At 46.2% G+C, this 22,446-nt stretch overlaps 1 protein-coding gene and 1 long non-coding RNA gene across 4 annotated transcripts in view; one reads left to right on the top strand and one right to left on the bottom strand.

Annotated features, from left to right (window-relative positions):
• The window catches only part of abcc2 (ATP-binding cassette, sub-family C (CFTR/MRP), member 2), a 92,271-nt gene that overhangs the window by 56,671 nt on the left and 13,154 nt on the right, over positions 1 to 22,446 (bottom strand). For all 3 annotated transcript variants that reach the window (XM_069900247.1, XM_069900248.1, XM_069900246.1), the window contains exons 5-10: positions 19,162 to 19,299; positions 10,907 to 11,029; positions 9,828 to 9,883; positions 8,182 to 8,398; positions 4,153 to 4,331; positions 949 to 1,126 (exon numbers count right to left, since the gene is read on the bottom strand). In XM_069900247.1, coding sequence (XP_069756348.1) covers positions 949 to 1,126; positions 4,153 to 4,331; positions 8,182 to 8,398; positions 9,828 to 9,883; positions 10,907 to 11,029; positions 19,162 to 19,299 — 891 coding nt within the window. The remainder of the gene's footprint in view (positions 1 to 948; positions 1,127 to 4,152; positions 4,332 to 8,181; positions 8,399 to 9,827; positions 9,884 to 10,906; positions 11,030 to 19,161; positions 19,300 to 22,446) is intronic.
• On the top strand, positions 8,844 to 11,463 carry LOC138744323 (uncharacterized). The gene is made up of 3 exons (XR_011345443.1): positions 8,844 to 9,084; positions 10,730 to 10,824; positions 10,918 to 11,463. It is a non-coding gene; the product is annotated as an uncharacterized lncRNA (long non-coding RNA).

The following is a 22,446-nucleotide window of genomic DNA, read 5'->3' on the forward strand; positions in this document are numbered from 1 at the left end:
ACGCGGTAGTTGGGTTCCAAGATTGCATACCGCGTTACAGCTGAGTCGCAGAACAGATGCACATATGTCTGAATGCCCATGGATAATCAAACCCAAATATTACCAGTTTTCGAAGGATCCACTATCTAGAACTAACAATTTCAATGAAAGAAAGAAAGCGCATTCTTTTAATATTGGTATTCTGAATTTTAATCAACTTATTTTACAGAAATTTGCAAAGTTTAGCTACTTTCAGGTGGTCACTCTCCCCACTGCCGACAGTCCCCCGGTGAGGGACTACAGGGCTGGAGCGGCTGCCGTGGGACAACAGGGCTGGAGCAGCAGCGGGGAGGTTCCCTGAGCCAGTCCTCTGCTCCCCTGGAGTCTACAACTCGTGGCTGCTGCCGATCATAGGGGCTGCCATTTTGGGCACTGAATCCCACGGTCACAGAAATTTTAAATAAAACCATTGTCGGCTCCATTTGTACTTACAACCTGCACCTAATTCATCCCGACAACAAAAACATGTACTTAATCAGCACTTTGAACCTAACAAGTTGTGATAGTACAGATCTATCACCAATCTACATAGTGTATAGAGTTACTGTATCTAGACTGTGCTTACAGCGATTGGCTGAGAACTAAGCCACGCCTATTGTCTGGGCCTTAAAGGGTTGTGTCCCTAGCCAGGTCGGATCATTCCGGACTGGTCGGCCACCTGTGAAGAGCTCCTGTCTTTTGCTAATAAAATTGTAGAGCTCGTCGAAAGAATCAAAGCCTTGGTTTGGATCAACAAGTCTTTGATTCTTTCGACGAGCTTCTCACAAGTGGATTATTTAAAGGATAGAAGAGAGAAGCATACTAAATGGCACACCCCTCTACACCTCCAGTAGCCTTAATGAACCACTGTATCATCTCTCTGATCTATGCCGCAATGTCCCAGTATCAGACAGGTCTCTGATTCCACACCTTCTTGTACACAGCTGCAGTGATGGCAGTCCGCACTCGCATTCCAAGCAGGAAGCAGCACTGGAAGTATTGCTGGAGCAGAACAGACTGGATAAAGGCCAAGAGAAACAAAAGCACAGCATACAGGTATCCTTTCCATGTGTAAATGGATGGATCCTCAGTAAATGAAACCATCAACCTGTGCATTAAAAAAAATTAAACACAAATAAGTCAGATTATCCCTCTTGGATAATAAATAAGTAATCAACACATCAATCAAACTTTGTGCTATCATTGACTGATTTTTAAAATTTTTGTCTGACTCTCTTCATTTACTGGGAGAGGTTAGAACATGAACACTACAGCACGCTACAAGCCCTTTAGCCCTCAATGCTGTGCTGACTAATACATTCCTACCAAAATAAAACAAAACCCTTCCTACCTCATAACCCTTTATTTTTCTTTCATCTATGCACCTGTCTGAGTTTCTTAAATGTACCAGCCTCCACCATCATTCCTGGCAACGCATTCCAGGCACCCACCACTCTCCATATAAACTTACATAAACTTACCCCTGACTCTCCTCCCTTCACTTTGTTTAGCTGTGGTGATTTTCCTTTCCTCTGCTCGCATTAATATCGACTGGGGGTCTAAAAGGAAGAGCAACCATGAAGAGAGGAAATTCTGCTGCAGGTGAGCTCAACTGCAGCACAGGAGAAGGTCCTTCAGCCCATGTGTCTGTGCTGAACATGGTGCACAAATCAAAATAAAAATCTGCTGCTTGCTGATATTGCTCCACCCCCCCCCCCCCCACCCCCCAATCTCCTGAGGGGCCAAAGAGAAGCTGGAGGGACTCAGTGGGTCAGGCAGCATCCATAGAGAGAAATGGTTAGAGAGCCTTTGGTAAATTTATCCTCAGCTGCCTGGCCTGCTGAGTCCCTCCAGCTTCTTTACTCAAGATTGCATCCTTTGCATCTCTCCATGGACATAACAGCAACACTGCCACTGGTGCCCACCCAGGAGAGTGGAGACTCAGCACTGCTCTGCAGGGTCCAACTGCCTGGTACTAATGCTGGTGGCTCTGTACAGGTGTTAAATGGCCTGTTAGAGGAGTGGCCAGTGTTTTTGAACTTAAATTCTGGAACTGCGGGGGGTCTGTGCCAAAGTTAAGTGGCGCCTGTTCTTGGCAGCGGTCATGAGGGGTTGCAGACACCAGGGGAGCAGCAGACCAGTGCAGGGCATCAGAAACTGGAAGAACTCTCACCACCCCTCCCCCATTGAGAAGGAGAAGCCGAGAACATGACCCCATGGGACGCTGATCACAGTGACGGACCAGTGAGGGGCCTTTGGCTGAGGGACCCACACAGGCTGTGGGCTGCTGGAGAGCGGCTCACGGAAACCAGATATCGGAACGGAATTCAAGAGGGTGTTGAGGGAAAGAAGGGCTCCCAAGGGCCTCAAGCATTAACAGCTTGCTAATTGTATTGGAGGTTTGGATCTGGAGCTCGGGTTGCTGATGGATCAAATAGGAGTCCAGAAGCTGCGAGAAAAATCTATGGACATTCAGTGACTCTGAAGTGATTCTCTTTTGCTTCTCTTTCTTTCTTACTGTAAGGGACACTAGGTAACACTAATGGTAACTCTTTGTCTGCCTTACAGCAGACAGAAGTTAAAGTATGCCATGTACATTGCATCTGAATACTATTATGTGACATTAAAAGGAACCTTGAACCTGAGAGAGGAAAGTTAACGATACATTGGACACCCTCTCAATCTCTGTGTTTTGGTTCTTAACAGGAATACAATCAAACAGAACTCAACAGTAAGTCGCTTAAAGTGATGGATGATTGAAGGGTTAATGAAAGAGGAAGGATTTAAGGAGGCATTTGAAAAGACGAGTGAGAGGGAGAGAAAGGAAATTTCCGTTGGGGTAAAGGCTGCTAGTGGAGTCACAGAATCATACAACACAAACAGGCCTTTCAGGCCAACTTGTCCATGCCAACCAAGTGGCCTTTCACGCCCTAAATGTTAAGTGCTCTCCAGCTGAGGCTTTATAAGGCACTGGTGAGACCTCATTTCAAGGACTGTGAGTAGTTTTAGGCTATTCAGGGTTCAAAAGAGGTTCACAAGAGTGATTAGAGAGGGTTCAAAAAGAATAATTCCAGGAATGATAGGGTTATCATATTAGAAATGTCTGACAGCTCTTGGTCTTTATTCCTTGCCATTTAGGAGAATGAGGGGGGAATATAATTGAAACCTATCAAAGATATGGATAGAGTAGATGTAGAAAGGTTGTTTCCCATGGGATAGTCCAAGATAAAAGGACACAACTGTCCCTTCCTCCTCCTCCTCCTCCTCCTCCTAATTTTAGCCACTTTCAGGTGCATTCTCCGCCAAGAATGCACCTGCAGAACTGGATTCAGACCTGTGGAATGGTCGTTCAGGTGGCAGCGCTGAAAGCGCAGCGCTGCCACCTGAACGGGAAAGCTGCAAGGGAGGCATCTCAGAGTGCACTCCGGCTCCTGTTCCTTCGGGATGTTAGGGTGGCCAGCGCGGGCTGTCAGCGCCAGCCACCCCGTGGGGTAGGGGCTGCGGGGAGGGGGGCTGTCAGGCGCTCGTCAGCTGACTGTCATCCCCTTAGCAGCCGCTTAAAGGTGACTGCATTCAAGTGCCTAGGGGGACACCAGTGCTCCTGCGATTATCCCTCTTGGAAGAGGGCTACAAAGTGCGCCTTGCAGGTGCCTCCTGCGCTTTCAGGTGGCCTCCCGACAGCTGCATAGGGGTATAAAATGTAGCTTTACATCGGGGTATTTTAGCCACCTGAAAGTGCCTTTTTATTCAGGGCCAACCTGATTTTTCTTATACCTGATGGAGGGCCAAAACTCAAAACGTCAGTTAACCTTTACTGCCCATGGATGGTGCATGACCTGCTGAGTTTCCCTGCCACATTTGTGTGTTGCCCTCATCTCCATTCCTTTATTGTCTCAACTCCTCCCAACTTATGTCGCTATCTCCATCTTTTGCTCCCCTCACCTGGCTCCATCTGCCCATCAAACCTCCCCTTCCCCACCTCACCTGCCAGTCTCCTCACTTCTTTATACTGGATATCTCTCCTTTACACTCTCGACCCGAAATGCCTCCCCTCCACAAGTGCTCCCTGACCCAGCAAGTGCCTCCGGTTCTTACTCATTTCCTGCGCTGCAAATACCATGCGGCTCCACTCACTTGAGTAGCTGGGGGTTCACGAACAGGAGGATGTCGTGGAAGAGTTTGAAAACCACGCCCTTGAGCAGGATGGTCCAAAAGGTTTTAAACAAGGCGAGCACCAACCATCCAGGTGCTGTCACTGATGCTGGCTTCTCCTTCCTGGGCTTTCTCCTTCCGTCTTTCTTTTTCTTTTCTTCCTAATTGGGGTGCGGGGAGGAGAATCAAAATAATGTGCAGTCAGCAATACAACAAAGGATGTGAGTCTATTACCCAAGCAGCTGCCCAGAGTTAAAGCCTGCAGATGCTGGGGTCGAGTGCAATACACCAGTGTGCTGGAGAAACTCAGCAGTTCATGCAGCATCCACAGGAAGTAAAGGGCAACCAATGTTTGGAGCCTGGGGCCTTCGTCAGGTGTAAACAAAAAATTGGGCAGATAACTGAATAAAAAAGTTGGGGGTGAGGAGAGAGGAACGGGCAGGAGCACAGGCTAAGAGGCAAGAGGTTATGGGTGGATACAGGTAGGAGAGAAGGGAGGTGAGTGTAGCTCTCTGATAGGACACAGAAGAGTAGGAGATGGGGAGCTGGAGGAAAGGAAACACAGGGAGGGAAAAAGAAAGACGATGGGGGCGGGGGTGGAAGAGTTTAATTGAAATTGGAGGTTGATATTAATGCCCTCCAGCCAGAGGGGGCCCAGACAGGATATAATGTGCCGTTCTGCCTTATAATGGGCAGCTGGCTGTCCAGTGTGTCTGGAATAGGCCAAAAACTGTAGCAACTCTGATATGGAACTGAAACAGAAAATCCATCAGATCGCATACAGGATAGGTCCCTATGACCCGTATTCAAAATTTGAATGTAATTGATTCATTTTATTGTCACATGTACAGTAAAAGCCATTGTTTGGTGTGCTATCCAAGCAAGTCAATAAAGTGCTATGCTCACCAGCGCCTCCACATCCTGAGGAAATCTCTCTTGTTCCCTGCATTCCTCAATAACCTCTACAGGTACACCACTGAAAGCATCCTGGTAGGGTGCATCACTGTGTGGGATGGGAACTGATCTTCCCAAGATTGTTAAAAACTGCAGAGGGTTGTGAACATGGCTTGGACCATCACACACACCCATCTCTCCTCCATCACACACCTCTCCTCTCCCATCCATTGATTCCATCTATACCTCTCACTGTCTTAGAAAAGCAGCCATCATACTCAAAGTCTCATCCCATCCTGGCCACATGCCCTTCACCCCCATTCTATGAGGAAGAAGGTTCATGAGTATGAGATCATGAACCACCAAATTCAAGGACAGATTCTTTCCTGCCATTATCAGACACCAGAATGAATCTCACGCTGGTAAAGTGATGCTGTCTTTGCTCTGTACTAACCACCACACTTATATACTTTATTTTACTTACTGTACTACATATGAGATGTCTAATTGGACTGCTTGCAAAACAAAATCTCTCATTGCATCTTGCTACATGTGTCAATAAACATGAACTTGAACTCAACTTATACAGCAGGTCATGCAACAATCAGAAAGAAATAAACAAACAGGACAACAGTGTAGGGAAATGTGTTACACCTATGACTGTGTGGCTCAGTACTACCACAATGCCATCTACAAATTTACTGAATGATACCACAGTAGTGAATTGAGAAAAAGGGGCAATGAGTCAGCATCCAGGAAGGAGATTGGAAACTTGGCTGAATGGTCCACTAACAGCAACTTCACACTCAATGTCACCAAAATCAAGGAGCTGATTGTGGACTTTGGGAAGAGAAAACTCGAGATCATTGGGGGATTAAAGCTAGGGAGGATGAGCAAATTTAAATTCCTGGGAGTCACTATGTTGGAGGATCTTTCCTGGACCCAACACACTAATGTCATCATAAACAAAGCACATCAACGCCTCTACTTCCTCAGGAGGTTTGGTATGACAATGGAAATCTTGGCATACTTCTGTTGATGCAAAAACACAATGCTGGGTAAAGTCAGAAACTACAGATCGGCTGCATCATGGTCTGGTGTGGGGTCACCAATACTCCTGAGTAGAAGGCCCTGCAAAAGGTAATGGACAAACCCCAGTACATCACAGGCAGAACTCTTCCCACCATTGATAAAAATTTACAAGGAACGATGCTGTAGGAGAGCAGCAGCAATCATCAAGGATCCACACCACCCAGGACATGTTCTGTTCTGGCTGCTACCATTAGGAAAGAGGTATAGGTGCCACAAGACTCGCACCATCAGGTTCAGGAACAACTGCTACCCCTTCACCATCAGACTCCTCAACAACAAACTCAATCAGAGACTCATTTACATGATATTTATTACTGAACATTTTTTCTGTATTGCAGTTTGTTTACATTTCTCTCTTTAAGTACAGTTTTGTTTTTGCGCTACCAGTAAGTGGTAATTCTGTCTTGCCCGCAGGAAGAATCTCAGGGTTGAATGTGATATCATGAATGTACTGACAATAAATCTAAACTATAAGTCAAGTAGGATGTAGAATTTAGAAGAATGAGAGGGGAACTCATAGAAACATATTATGAAAGGCATAGACATAGATAAGTTGTTTCCATTGTTGGGGAGACCAGAATTAGGGGGCCATAGCCTCAACATCCAGGGTAGTAGAGTTAGGATGGAGATGGCGAGGAACTGCTTTTCCCAGAGGGTGGTGAATCTGTGGAATTCACTGCTCATTGAAGCAGTCGAGGTGACCTCAGTCAATATATTTAAGACAAGATTGGATACATTTTTACATAGTAAGGGAATTAAGGGATATGGGGAAAAGGCAAGTGGGTGGAGATGAGCCGATCATCAGATCAGTCAAAATCGCATCTAATGGTGGAGCAGGTTCAACGGGCCAGATGGCCAACTCCTCCTCCTGTCTCTTATGCTCCTACGTTTATGTTTGCAAGCTCGTGTATCTTCTACTGGACAGAAGGGATATGAGAGCATGATCTTTCCTTGGGTATGGTGAGCACACCTGGACAGTGTCATCCAGATGTAGCATCACCAAATGGTAGAATGGTTGTTGCACATGGGGAGACCATTCTACCCATCATAACTGCACTGGCATTTTACATTAAGTTCAGAATCAGAATTTATTGTCATGACATTTGGTGTTTCGTGGCAGCGTCACAGTGCAAAGGTTCCTATTATAACCATCTTATGACATTACGTTAGAAAAGTAAAAATAATAATGCACGAAAAGTAAGGCAGCGTCTATGGGTCATTGATTATTCAGGAATCTGATGACAGTGGGGAAGAACCTGTCCTTGTGTTGCTGAGTGCTCGTCTTTAGGCTCCTGTACATTATTCCTGAGAAGAGGGCATGGCCTGGGTGGTGGGGTCTGTGAGGATAGAGGCTGCTTTTTTTTAAGATACCGCCTCAATGGAGTAAAGTCTGGTGCCTGTGATGTCACAGGCCAAGTTAACAACCCTCTGGAGTTTATTCTTGCCCTGAGAGTTGGCACTTCCATGCCAGGCAGAGAGGCAACCAGCCAGAATGGTCTCCACGGTATCCCTGTAGAAGTTTACGAGAATTTTCGGTGACATCTTTAAGTTGCTTGAAGCCTTCCCTATTATAATCCATATCCTTCGTAATGAAGGTCAATGATCCATTAGTTGCCTTAATAGCTTGCTTTCATAACCTGCTAACATCCTACAGGCACCAGGATCTGCATTTGGACCACAACATTTCATACTCTCACTGTGTGCGAATAATACAATACGTTTTCATTCTTTCCTGCAAAATGGCTCACTTCGCTATTCCATCACGTTATATTTCATCAGAGTGGAGACAAAATAAAAATTACAACCAAGTGGTTGTGTGTTTATGCGAGGATTTAAAGAGCTATTTCCACTGGACTGATCTCCCCCTGAGATTCAACAAAATTAAGAAGTCTCACCCCTCAACTACTGCTCAGTGTGACTTCAATCCACTGCAGTGTCTGTTACTCAAATTAAACCATTTTATTAATTAAGTTTCACCGTGGAATACAGCACCGGAAAGAAAGTGAAGTTCTCTGATTCACTTACCATAACCAATACATCTTGACTGCAACTTCTGTTAAATCCATTCATTTCTTCTGCATCCTTGTGACTTTCCTTCCTTTGCTTCTTCTTCTGTGCCTTCTTCAACCCTTGGTTCATGTGTTTCTCGAACTTAGAATAAATGGCTTGACATTTATCCTCCTCATTCAGTTCCCACAAGTGCTTGGTTTCCAGAGGTTTCCTGTAACCCATAATCATCATCCTGCAACGAGACCACAATAAATTGGTTACATTCAAAATGAATTTAGCCATGCAGCACGGTAACAGACTCTTCTGGCCCACAAGCCTGTGCCTCCCTCAAGCTCATCAAATAACCTCCAAACTTTCCCCCTCCCCCCCCCCCTCCAACCCTGGTATGTTTTTCAAGGGTGGGAGGAAACTAAAGCACTCAGAGAAAACACGTGTAGATATGGGGAGAACGTACTAACTCCTCTCAGACAGCGCCGGATTCAAACCTGGGTTGCTAGCATTGTAAGAGCATTTTGCTAACCACTGCATTAACCGTAGAACACTAGCTAAATCTCACACCTGGGCAGACTGGTTGCTCTCTGGAAGCAATTTTGATCCATTGCTGACATGTACAATGGGAAATCACTATGTAAACATCACACTGTAATTACATCCTCATACCAGGTGTGGCACTGCAACGTTTCAGCTTTATGACACACAAATGCAGGATAACCCACGATGAACTCTACTGCCCACAATAAAAGGGACCCAGGATCAGAGCCTGACAGGGTGGTAGTAGTAGAGATTCACACCGCATTTCTTGAGAACCTAGAAGAGGCAGAAACTGCAATCCTATGCACCAATTGTTGAGAAGTGGTTTCACTACTTTGGACTAGCATTGACATAGGGCTGAAATTCATCTGTTCAGAGAATAAGGAGGTAATGAACTTCACATACTAAAACAATGATTCACTGTGTGGTTGGCTCAGTAGAATTTTGTTACAAATCCTTTCTCCACTTTTCCTTTCTCAAAGTTGAGGTCTTGGAAGGATCATGCAGATGCTGAACAGTATATATATTTGTGATCTTTTTGAAGATTTACTTAGGCTTTCACAACTCATGGAATGATAGCTGGAATAACTCACCCAGGTTCAGTAATTTAATTTAACATAGTCCAGGCCATGAGTGTGTGCCGCCAAATACCCTATGAACCTACAAATCCAGTGTGTATTTTTTTTTAAGGATGGGAAGACACCAAAGCCCCTGAGGAAAACCCACGCAGACACAGGAAAAACGTACAAACTCCTTACAGGCAACAACTCCTTGCGGACAGCATGGGATTCGAATCCTTGTCCTGGTCACTGGCACGGTAATACGTTAACTGTGCCACCCTAGATTGGAACTCTCTCCCTTCCAAACTCCACAAATAGCAGGATATCTGTCATCTCCAAGTTCCACTTTGGCTAAAAATTAAGGATCTCAGCAATTCAGTTTACTACACCTGTCCAAACCCTCTAAAACTCTTCAATTAGTTCTTCATTCAAGTATTAATCAATTTCCTTTTTTAATAGTTAAAAAAAACCCCACGGTCACTGAGGAATGGACTTCAATGTTACCAACATCTGACATTGTCAATAGTTGTAATAATTTCTCCAAATCAAAATTCAGAGACTTTCTCTTACCTATTAAACCAGTTGAATGTTATGCGACTAAGAAAAGATGCAGATATTTGTGGATTCTATGACAAGAGAAAATAAGACAACTTGTATTTAAACCATACTTGAAATTACAGTCATTTACAGTTTGGAGGGAGCTTCACTCTGTAACTAACCCATGCAGTTCCTGCCCTGGGATTGTGTGATGGACCAGTGCAGAGAGAGCTTCACTCTGTATCTAACCCATGCTGTTCCTGCCCTGGGAGTGCGTGATAGGACAGTGTAGAGAGAGCTTTACTCTGTATCTAACCCGTGTTGTCTATGCCCTGGGATTGTGTGATGGGACAGTGCAGAGAGAGCTTTACTCTGTATCTAACCCGTACTGTTCCTGTCTTGGGAGCGTGTGATGGGACAGTGTAGAGGGAGCTTCACTCTCTATCTAACCTGTGCTGTCCCTGCCCTGGGAATGTGTGATGGGACAGTGTAGAGGGAGCTTCACTCTGTATCTAACCTATGCTGTCGCTGCCCTGGGCGTGTGTGATGGCACAGTGCACAGGAATATTCATTCTGCTATCCCCAGAACCAACTCCGTGAAAAAGATGCGTATAGACGACACTTGCCTTATTCTAATATATCCTAATTTAGAGCATCATCTTCCAAAGTGTGAGCTGCAATATCCCAAATTTCGATCTCTTTAATCCAACAAATTAAACTCTGTGGCTGTTACTTTATATAGTTTTAAGTCATTGATAGAACAGATAAACATTTTGCATAACTTCACAAGACTTTCATAACAAAGCATTTACTGTATGATAGAGATACAAAGATGTATAGAGTTACAAAAGGTATTTAAAGAGATACAAAATACTAAGAGATACAAAATTTCAAAGAAAATTTTTTCGTGTTCACCCTTCCTTCACATCTTGTAGAAAAAGAAGCAAGCCATTAGTTTGAACGGATATTACGACATATCACATCATAGTCATTATGGTAACACTACAAACAAGTTATCTTAAAGAGACAGGTACAAATTAACTAAGAATCAAAAGCACAAGGTTTTAACCTTTACAATGAGGAAGAAAACATGAACTTTGATATTTAACTACCTTCTCTGCAGATGCTCTTGTTTCCGAGGATAAGTCAGAAAGACTGGAGACTATCAATGACATACTCTTGAGACCATATGAGATACAGAACAACACGAACCGTGGCAAGTCAGGAGGACCAGCCTGTGGAGGAATGAGACATATTCAGATGGTCACCACAGTTGAAACCCAAAGAGGTTCAGACACTGGAAATAAGAAAAAAGATGCAAACACTCAGGCAATCTAGAATACCAGCATCCTGCAAGAAGGGAAACAGATTTCATGTTTCAGTATTCTGATGAAGGGCCTTGATCCTGAAACATTAATTGAGGGCACAAGGGCCTTGATGAAGGGTTCCAATTCGGAACACTGACCATTCTTTCTCTCCCATGGATTCTTTCTCAAGTTCCCGACCCAAAATATTGACTAACCTTCTCTCTGAATGAATTCTTCCTGATCTGATGAGTCCTTCCAGGTTTTATAAAATGAAGTTTGAACACAGACCAGGCCCTCTGACCCAGAATGTCTGCCCCAAACATGATATACAAATTAAACTGAACTCTGCTGCTTGTACATGACCCACATCCTTCTTATTTCCTGAATATTCAAGATTCAATATTCCTTTATTGTCATGTAATAAAACAGGTGTAATATTACACAAAAGTTGCTTTAGTCTGCCGTAAGGCAGACAGATTCATGATCAGCAGAAATCACCTGATAGAGAAAGAGAAGCAAAAGGGAGTCCCTCAGAGTCACCAAGTGTCTATGGATTTGCTTCCTGTGTTCCTGCAGTCTCTGCCAGCACAATGACTCGAGTCCAAACTGTCGGCAACCCGAACTCCAAATCCAAACCTCTGACACGATCAGGAAACCTTCAGTGCCCTCGGCACCCTCCTGCAACCAGATACCTGGTTGCCCTTTAGCCAGTCTTCAGCAGTCCACAGCCTGGTGCGGGTCCTTTGACCACAATCAGTAGCAGCCCAGAGAGTCGTCTCCTCCGTGTCTCCTTCTCAAATGGGAGATAGGTTCCTGTTTGCCGATGCCCTTCCCTAGAGTCTGCAGCTCCTCATGGCTGCTGCCAAACACAGGCACTGCCATCTTGGGTCCAGACCCCACAGTTGCAGGATTTTAATATGAATCACTGTTGGCTCCTTTCTTTCTTTTTTGATCTTTTTTAATATAACAAAATATATAAGCACAGGATGTATATGAAATACATAATAAGTACAGAAAGAAACACAACACTTTATACAAATCTATTATAATCAATACTAATATCTCTAATCACTTCTAAACCCTAAATTAAGGAATGAAATGAAATACAGCATCTATCCCCACTATCTAGACCAGCCCTGTATGGTGAAAAGATTAATACTTTGCTAAAAGAAAGTGCGAAAAAAGAACAAATTATCATTGAAATTGTTATTGTTGTAGAAGTTCTGAAAATAGTTCATAAATGGTACCCACATATTTTGAAAATTCATATTCATGTCAGTTACAAAGCATTCGATTTTCTCTATATTATAATTTCACATGACCACTGAGCATGAGTGGGCGGAGCAGCATACTTCCACCTCAGTAGTATTGCACGTCTTGCCATCAGGGAAATAAAAGATATTATTTGACATTAAAGTCATGCCCTTCTTTCCTGTAGTGCCGAAAAGAGAAACTAAAGGATTAGGATCTAAGATTAAGTCAAGAATTATTGAAAAAGTCTCAAAAACCTCCATCCAGTGTTGTCTAATGCTTGAACAAGTCCAAAACATAAATTAATGTAGCATCCCCATTGTTACATCTGTCACAATGAAGACTCATATTTGGGTAGATACAAAAAAGTTTATCTTTGGACGTGAGAGTGCTACTTTAAATTGTAATAGAGAATAATAAGTACATAATGATGAGGTATTGACCAATTTAAAGATCAAATCCCAATTCTCTTCAGATACTGAAAAATGTAAGCCCATGCATTTTTAAATTTTATCGAAAGGAGCTTGATGCAATTTCATCAACATATCTTAAATAGTAGATATTAAACCTTTTTGTTAAGGTTGTAAATTAAAATTGCGTCAATAATATTTGGATCTGGAACATTGGCAAACTCACATAATTGAGAGTGTAGAAAGTTTCTAATCTGCAAATACCTAAAAAAATGGAATTTAGATCAAGCAAATTTGATTGTCAATTGTTCAAATGAAATAAGACTTTTGGGGAGGCGTGGCAAGATGGCGTAGAGACTAGACGTGTAATCTCGACCTCTCTGGCCAGAATTTTAAGTACCCGTTTTTTAACCCTTTGTTTTCAAGTTTAAACTTTTAAAATTTTAGTTTAAAGTATTAAGGAACTATGATGGCCATTAATGGTAAAAAGAAATAAGACTACTGCTAATAAATAAATCTTTAAAACTTGTAATAACTATTTTACACCAGTCATAAAAAGTTAAATCTGTAGTGGCAGCTACACTGTTACTAAAAGAACACACAACCAGATGAGCAGAAAACTGGTTTATTGCTGGCTGCTGGGCTGGACTTATACTCCCAGCCCGGACCTGGCTGAGAACTGTGCTGGGGGGCGCCGACATCACTTGGTCGTTACGTGGTCCCCCAGCGCAGGCTTCTGAGCCCAGTGCTGAAAAGAAGGGGAAACCCCCTGATGGCACCATTTTGGCTGGCTGCCCCGCCGCGTGGATTACAAGCGGGGCTGGTTCGCCTGCCTAGTGGTATGCTGCCACACAGCACCCCCCCCCCCCCCAGAACAGGCACCAATGTCTTTTTTAGTTGGGCGGCCTCGCTTCTTGGGCTGGGCCACAATCACTGGCTCGATGAGGTCGAGGTGAGCTGGCTTCAGCCTGTCCACGGTAAACAGCTCCCATCTGCCGACGATATCCAGCATGAACAAAGACCCTGAACGCTGGACAACCCTGTACAGCTCCTGGTAAGGTCTCTGTAGAGGTGCCAAGGGCAGGCCCCGCCGAATAAAAACATACTCTGCGGAGTGCAGCTCACTAGGGATGTAAGATGGCCGTGTGCCATTTCTGGGCGGTGGTGGAGGTGTGAAAGAGTCCAAGTGAGTCTGGAGGTGGGGAAGTAGCTCTTACGGTGACTGCTGGGGGTTGTGAGGCGCATTGATGAACTCACCGGGCAGTGCCAGTGGTGCATCATAGACCAGCTCAGCCGATGACACCTGCAGATCCTCCTTGGGCGTGGAGCGGATGCCCAAGAGCACCCAAGGAAGTTCGTCCACCCAGTTGCGACCGGTGAATCGGGCCATAAGTGCCGTCTTAAGGTGGCGCTGCAGACGCTCGACCAGCTCATTGATCTACAGGTGATAGGCCGTGGTGGAGTGTAGCTCTATCCCCAATCTGTTGGCGAGCTGTACCCAGAGCGCAGAGGTGAACTGGGTGCCCCTATCGCTGGTGAAGTGATTCGGAATGCCGAACCAGGTGACCCAACCGTGCAACAGCACTCAGGAGCAGGAGTCCATGGAGGCATCCGGCATCAGGATCACCTCGGGCCAATGAGTGGTGCGGTCTACCACCGTGAACAAGTAACGGTTGCCCCAGGAAACTGGTAAGGGCCCGACTAAGTCCACGTGAATGTGGCTGAACCATTCCCGGAGGTGCTCGAACTCTTGCACAGGTGCCCTGGTGTGCCTGTACACCTTGGACATCTGGCAATGGGTGCATGTTCTAGCCCAGCCTGCGATCTGCTTCCGCAGCCCATGCCAGATGAACCGCTCGGTCACCATACGGACCGTGGACCTGATGGATGGGCGCGAAAGGTCGTGGATGTGATGGAAGACTTGCCTACGCCACTGCTGGGGAACCACTGGCCGCGGGGTGTCCATGGAGACATCACACAGGATGGTGCCTTCTCCACTAAGAGTCAGGAGGTCTCGGAACCGTAGGCCCATGATGGCAGTCCTGAAGGCTCGCGTCTCCTCATCGGACTTCTGGTCCTGGGCAAGCTGGTTGAAGTCAAGGCCGGGTGTCAGCACGCAGATGGCCAGTCGTGAGAGTGCATCGGCAACCACATTGTCCTTCCCCGCCTTGTGCTGAATGTCAGTGGTAAACTCCGACACAAAGGAGAGGTGACGCTGCTGGCGGGCCAACCAGGGATCCTTTGCCATCACAAGCAAGCGCCTGAGTGAGAGGTTTATGGTCAGTGAAGATAGCAAAAGTTCTCCCCTCAAAGAAATAGCGGAAATGCCGCACAGCCAGGTACATGCCCAGTAACTCACAGTCAAAGGCACTATACTTGCGATCTGGTGGGCGGAGAAACCGGCCGAAGAATGCTAGCAGCTTCCATTGTCCATTCACCTGCTGCTCCGGGATGGCGGCGACGACTATGACAGAGGCATCGACGGAAAGCTCCATATGCAGCTTGCTGTGCGGGAGGGCGAGCATGGTAGCCTTCGCGAGGACGTCTTCAATGGCCTCGAATCCACTGCAGGCCTCTGGGGTCCAGGTGAGTGTTTTGTGCTTGGCTGTGATGAGGCCGAATAGCAGCTGCATGATGTGCGCGGCTCCTGGGATGAATCGGTTATAGAAGTTGACCATACCCACGAACTTCTGCAGTCCCTTGTGGTTGTCCGGATGTGAGAACTCCTTGATAGCGGCGACCTTCATAGTGGCAGGTGCAGCTCCTTTGGCCATGATGGTATGGCCCAGGAACTGCATGGACTCTTTCCCGAACTGGCACTTGGCTGGATTGATGGTGAGGCCATAGTTGGTCAGCCGGGAGAAGAAGGCGCGCAGGTGGGCCTTGAGTTGCGCCCGATTCCTGCTGGCAATGAGGATGTCATCCAAGTAAATGAAGATGAAATCCAGGTCCCTGCCCACAGAGTCCATAAGCTGCTGGAAGGTTTGACCGGTGTTCTTTAACCCGAACAGCATGTGAAGGAATTCGAATAAGCCGAAGGGGGTGATGATGGCCATCTTGGGTATGTCCTCAGGGTGCAACGGGATTTGGTGATACCTGCACACCAGGTCAACCTTGGAGAAAACCCTCGCACCATGCAGGTTGGCCATAAAGTCCTGGATGTGAGGGATGGTGTAAAGATCAGGAACTGTCGCCTCGTTGAGCCGTCGATAGTCTCCACAGGGGCACCAACCACCAGAGGCTTTTGGTACCAGTTGGAGCAGCAAGGCCCACGGGCTGTCGGAGTGCCGAATGATCCCCAGCTCCAGCAGATGAGAAAACTCTTCCTTTGCCACCTGGAGCTTGTCAGGCGAGAGCCGGCATGCCTTGGCGTGAACCGGTGAACACTGGGTGGGGATGTGGTGGAACACCCTGTGGCACGGTGAGGCCTGAGGAGGGCCGGGAACTCGTCCAGGATTCGCAGGAACTCATCTCTGGGCGTGCTGATCGTGGCCATCTGCGGCTGCTCTATGCGGGAGGAGTCGAGGCGAACGGCCTGGAAAGTCCGGGTGCCTACCTGGAATGTCCACCAGGAGGCCGTGGGCGAGACGGAAGTCGGCACCCAGGATGGCGGTTGGAAGGGAAGAGACAGTGAACCTCCATGAGAACTTTCGCTCGCTGATCTGGAAGTAGTCTGTCTTGTTCCCAGACATCTGGGTCTCTGTTGCGTTGGCCGCACAAAGGGGAGGTCCTCGAGATCGGTTCGTGGACTCAATGGCTGTGGCTATGATGACGCTGATCTGGACCCCAGTGTCGATGAGGAAGTGTTGGCCGCTGACTGAATCCCGCAGGTAGAGGAGGCTGTGTCCTTGGCCAGCCGCCGCAGCCATTAACAGCGGCCGGCCTGCTCATTTCCCTGGAACGAGCAGGGCTGATGACACTTCCAAGCCTTGGCTCCCCAGCGCTGGTGGTAGAAGCAGAGATCCGGAGCGGATGCTGTGCCCCTGGTTATGCTCTTGGTGGCCCCTGCAGTGGCCGGGTGTTGTACTGCAGCACTAGGGGCAGGCTTGGCGTGGTCATGCCCGTGCCTCATGACCTGCTGGATTGCCAAACCCTCCGGGAATTACTTGAGCCAAAGCACTTGGGCCTTCTGAGCAACCTTCCTCAGGTCGGTAAAGTTCTCTTGGGCCAGAAACAGCTGGATGTCGTTGGGCAGATAGTCGAGGAAAATTCGCTCAAAGAGTGGGCAGTTGGTGTGATCACCCATGAGCGCGAGCATCTCGTCCATCAGCTCCACTGGGGACCTGTCCCTCAAGACGTCGAGGTGCATCATCCAAGCGGCATGCTGATGCCTTGATAGTCCGAGGGATCCGGTGTGCACTCGCTTGATGGTCCCATATTTGTCTTCGGCAGGTGGGTGCTGAACAAGGTGCAGCGCATGTTTGGCGGTGGCCTGGTCCAGGGCGGCAACTACATAGTAGAATTTGGTCACGTCGGACAAAATCTGGCGGAGGTGAAACTGGGCCTCCGCATGGCCAAACCAGGTCTCCGGCTGAACCCAGAAGTCAGGCAGCTCGACAGCTATAGCACTGATCCCAGGTTCGCTCATGTTGGGTTCAAAGACATTTGAACCAGTTGGGGTCACCAATTGTAGTGGCAGCTACACTGCTACTGAAAGAACATACAACCAGACGGGTTGAGCTCAGTGAGCAGAAAACTGGTTTATTGCAGGCTGCTGGGCTTGACTTATACTCCCAGCCCGGACCTGGCTGAGAACCGTGCTGGGGGGATGCCAACGTCACACGGGTGTCACGTGGTCCCCCAGCGCGGGCTTCTGAGCCTGGTGCTGAGAAGGGGAAACCCCTGACGGCGCCATTTTGGCCGGCTGCCCTGCCATGTGGATTACAAGCGGGGCTGGTTCGCCTGCCTAGTGGCATGTCACCACAAATCATTGAAGATTGAAAAAAGTAATTGGATAAAATAGGACAGGAAAAAGAAAATCCACTTAAACCAAAATATTTTCTGAATTGTAACCAGATCCTCACTGTATGGTTAACTATTGGATTATCAATTAATTGAGTTAAAGAAAAAGGTAGCGCATAACCAAAAGTGCAGTAATGGAAAATTTTCTTGCCAATTTTAACTCCAGTATGATCCATGTTGGGCAAGCCAGTCGATTATTTTAATATGTCTAAAATGTAATATTAAAAATGTTAACTGAAATTAGGTAAAAACAAACCTCCATTTCTTTTAGATCAGTGGTTCTCAACCTTTTTATTTCCACTTACATAATAAGTATTCCCTATGCCACAGATTAGTAAGGGATTGCTTAAGGTGGTATGTAGGTGAAAAGAAAAAGTTTGAAAACAAGTGTTTTAATCATATCTCATTATGCACGGCTTCATAACTCCAAAGGAAATGGGCCAATGACAATTTTTCTCAAGCAAAATATTTCAGTAACAATTGGGTCTAGAGCAGTGATTCTCAACTTTCCCTTCCCACTCACATACCACCTTAAGCAATCCCTTACTAATCACAGAGCACCGATGGCATAGGGATTTCTTAAAGTGCTAGATGAGTGGAAAGAAAAAAGTTGAGAACCATGGTTTTAGATTTTTGAAGGTGGGTTTTATTTAAACAAATATGTTTATTCTTTCATATATGACGATAAAATAGAATCAAGTAAATGAAAAAAGATTTAGAAATGAAAGTTTGTATAGCTTGAAAAAAATATAAAAATTGAGGTAAAATATGAATATTAATAATTAATTTGTCCAACTAAAGACAAACCATCAGCTCCTTTAACAGGTCATGTAAAGCCTGTACAGAGCTGTCAGTAGTTTGGACTGGGTGATAGAACGCTATGGAAGAGCGCTCTGTCTCCTCTCCTCGCTCTCTGTGGATCTACACCAGTGTTCATGTGTTTATCTGAAAGCTTCTTAAAAACCACCATTGTATCTGCTTCCACCACCATTGTAGCTGGCAGTCCGTTCCAGGCACCCACCACTCTCTGTGTAAAAAAAATAGTCCTGCCCATCTTCTTTAAGCTTTCCCCTCACCTTGTACAAGTATCCTCTACTTCGTGACATCTTTACCCCGCGAGAAGGATTCTGACTATCAACCATGCCTACGTCTCATAATTAAACTTTATCCGGTCTCCCTTTAGCTTCCAGAGAAACCAGCCCAAGTACGTCTAACATCTCTTTATAGCTCATACCCTCTTATCCAGGCAACATCTTGGTCATACAGTTTCTGTTGGAAGGAAAGGCAGTGGTAACAGAGTGTGGCATTCAATAAGGAGGAAGAAATCTCTACAGAGTAACATGTACCTCTTTTGCCTATTTGACACACTCTATCCATTTTGAAAATTCCTCAGTACCCCTTCCCTGAAATGCTCCAAAACAGAACCCAATGTCTCACCTGTTGAATGGCCTCTCTGATAAGTGTCTGCAGCATAAACACATCGCAGAGAACGAACAAGAGCCAGAAGATGAAGAGACAGGCAGAGTTCTTGTCATTGATCCTTCGTCTGCCCTCGTGGATCAGCATCACCATCAGCTGTTGAATTGGATTGAATAGGTTATTCTCACTTTGCATGCTATCCAGGCAAGTCAACCAACACTAAAGTATAACAGGCCATAGATCTTCAAAAAAGGGTACTGAGAAAAGGTTCCGATAGAAGAGTGGAAAGGCAACATCATTTATCTAATGGGAAGTACATTCAAGTGTCTGATAACAGCAGAGAAAGGAATTGTCCTTGAATCTAAAGGTCTGAGCTTCTGTCCTGTGGTGAGGGTGGGGGGGGGGGGGGGGGGGTGGGAGAAAGAGTGTGTGACCAGGGCGGGAATGGGTCTTTTAATACGTTGGCTGCTCTCTCGTGACAGCGGGAAGTGGAGACAGAGTCAACAGTGGAGTGGTTGGGTGGAAAGTGGTGGAAGCTGAGTTAAGAGTTCCAGTGACCTCACTCTGCACAAAGGGGAGGACAGAGAACATTGGACTCTACGGCACTTTTCTTTTAAATATTCCTTTTATAGCCTTCCCTGGCAAGACATTCCAGGCATCCACCACTCTTTGTGTAAAAATTTACCCCTGACGACTCCCCTAAACTTCTCTCCCCTCAACCTGCACAGATGTGTACTGGTGTTTGCTGTTGTCACCTTGGAAAAAAAGGTGCTGGCTGTCCACCCTGTCAAAGCATCTCAATCTTGTAGACTTCTATTAAGTCACCTCTCATCCTTCTCCACTCCAAAGAGAAAAGTCCCAGTTTTGCTAACCTTGCCTTATAAGGCACGTTCTCCAATCCAGGCAACCTCCTGGTAAATCTCCTCGGCACCCATAGCTTCCACATCCTTCTTGTGATGAGGTGACCAGAACTGAACACAATATTCCAAGTGAAGTTGGACAAGAGTGCTCTTTAACTCCATCCAAAGAGTCCCAGCCCTGCTCTTGTCCCCATTATCCTCTTTTTGCTGAAGTCTCAAACATAAGTCTGAAAAATTATTTCCTTCCATCATCATCCAGTAAACTTACAGGGTTTATTTCAGAATCAACCCCTAGCACTGCAGTTGCAGGCAGTGTAATCCAGGTTACATCTTCCTGTGCAAAGTATTTCCTACTTCCTTTTGCTGAATTATGTTGTCAATTGGTTTAAATCAGTACTGCATATCCTTTCGGTCTATTCTACCAAACCCCTTATAATTTCAAACATATATCAGAATCTGTGACTCTGACACACCATAGATTTCCCTGTTCTTAATGGAAAGCTGACCAGCTCCTACGGTTTTTCTGCCTGGTACTGCTCACCTCTGATACCCATCCACTTACATTTTAACAGTGTTTGTCAATACACTGAGGGGGGATGTGTCCCACGGGGGTCACACTGATGGGGGACGTGTCCCATGGGGGTCACACTGATGGGGGAACGTGTCCCATGGGGGTCACACTGATGGGGGATGTGTGCCTCGGGGTCACACTGCAAGGGGACATGTCCCACAGCGTCACACTGTGGGGGGGGGGGGAACGTGTCCCACAACATCACATTGGGGGGGGGGACATGTCCAATGGTATTACATTGAGGGAGAAGGAATGTGTCCCATGGCGTCCCACTGAGGGGGATGGGACCATGTCCCACAGCGTCACACTGAGGGGGGGGGGGGAAAACGTGTCCCACAGCATCACATTGAGGGGGGGGGGATGTGTCCCATGGCATCACACTGAGGGGGAAACAAGGACAAGCTGTGCCTTGGGATCATATCTGCTGCTACATCAATGTGTCAACTCTAGACAACTGAACTCTTTATAGAAACATTGAAAATAGCAGCAGAATTAGGCCATTCAGCCCTTCAAGCCTAATCTATCATTTAGTGATAATCTAGTCTGCCATTCCAGCCTTTCTTTCCCTAGCTCAGAATCCCTCTCACCTCAGAACAATTTCTAACTCCTTTTGAAAATATTTATTTTGACTTTCATGAAGTTCTGCTTTCAGACAATTCCACAGTGAGTAAATAAAATAAGCTAATCTCTGCTTTAAATGGTTTCCCTTTCATCCTTAGACTGTCCACATGTTCTAGGCTCCCTTGCCAGCAGAAACATCCTTCATGCATTTAATCTGTTCAGTCCTACTGGAATTTTGCTGGATTCTTCTAGATCTCTCTTTTCGAGCAGAGAACAGCACAGGAACAGGCCTTTCAGCCCACATGCTGAACGTGAAGTCCTAAGACTCTGCTGTCTGCAATTGAGACATCCCTCCATCCCCTTCATATTCCTGTGTCTATTTGGAAACCTCTTGAACACAATTATTGTATCTCTTCCATCACTACTCCTGGCAGCCTGTCCCAGGCACCCACCACTCTTTGTGTAAAACATTTGCCCCACACTTCTTTCTTAAATTTTCTCTCCCCCCCTTACCTAAAACCCATGATCTCCAGTGTGTGACACTTTAACAGTGTTTGTCAATACACTGAGAGGGGGACGTGTCCCACGGGGGTCACACTGATGGGGGATGTGTGTCATGGGGTCACACTGAGAGGGGATGTATCCCACAGCATCACACTTGGGGGGGGGGGAACGTGTCCCACATCACACTTGGGGGGGGGAACGTGTCCCACAACATCACACTGATGGGGGGACGTGTCCCGTGGCATTATACTGAGGGGGAAGGAACGTGTCCCATGATGTTACACTTGGGGGGGTGGGGGGTGGGAGACTGTCCACCCTATTGGTGCCTCTCATGCTTTTAGAAACTTTTATCAGGTCTTCTCTCAGCCTCCAACACTCCAGAGCAAATAGTCCAAGTTTGTCCAACCTTTCCCCTTATCTGATACCTTCTATACTAGGCAACATTCCTCTTAAACCCCTTCTCTATACTATCCAAAGCCTCTATGTTGGGGTGACCAGAACTGCACACAGCGTTCCAAGTGCAGCCTGACCAAAGTTTCATATTGCTGCAACATGCTCTCCTTACCTTATACTCAATGAAGTTGAGCATACCATAGAACCCTATCTTTACCTTGTCTACCACCCGGTCTACTTGCGTGGCCAATTTCAATGAGCTGTGGACCTAGACCCCTGGATTCCGCTACACATCAATACTTTTCAGAGAGTTGGCATTAATTGTCTGCTTCCCCTTCCATTTGGTCTCCCAAAGTTCAACACCTCATGAAGCTTCATGTGCCATTTCTTTCTTCTCTAAGAGTCTTCAACACA

Source organism: Narcine bancroftii, chromosome 10 (genome assembly GCF_036971445.1).
Source record: "Narcine bancroftii isolate sNarBan1 chromosome 10, sNarBan1.hap1, whole genome shotgun sequence".
NCBI classification, from domain to species: Eukaryota; Metazoa; Chordata; class Chondrichthyes; order Torpediniformes; family Narcinidae; genus Narcine; species Narcine bancroftii.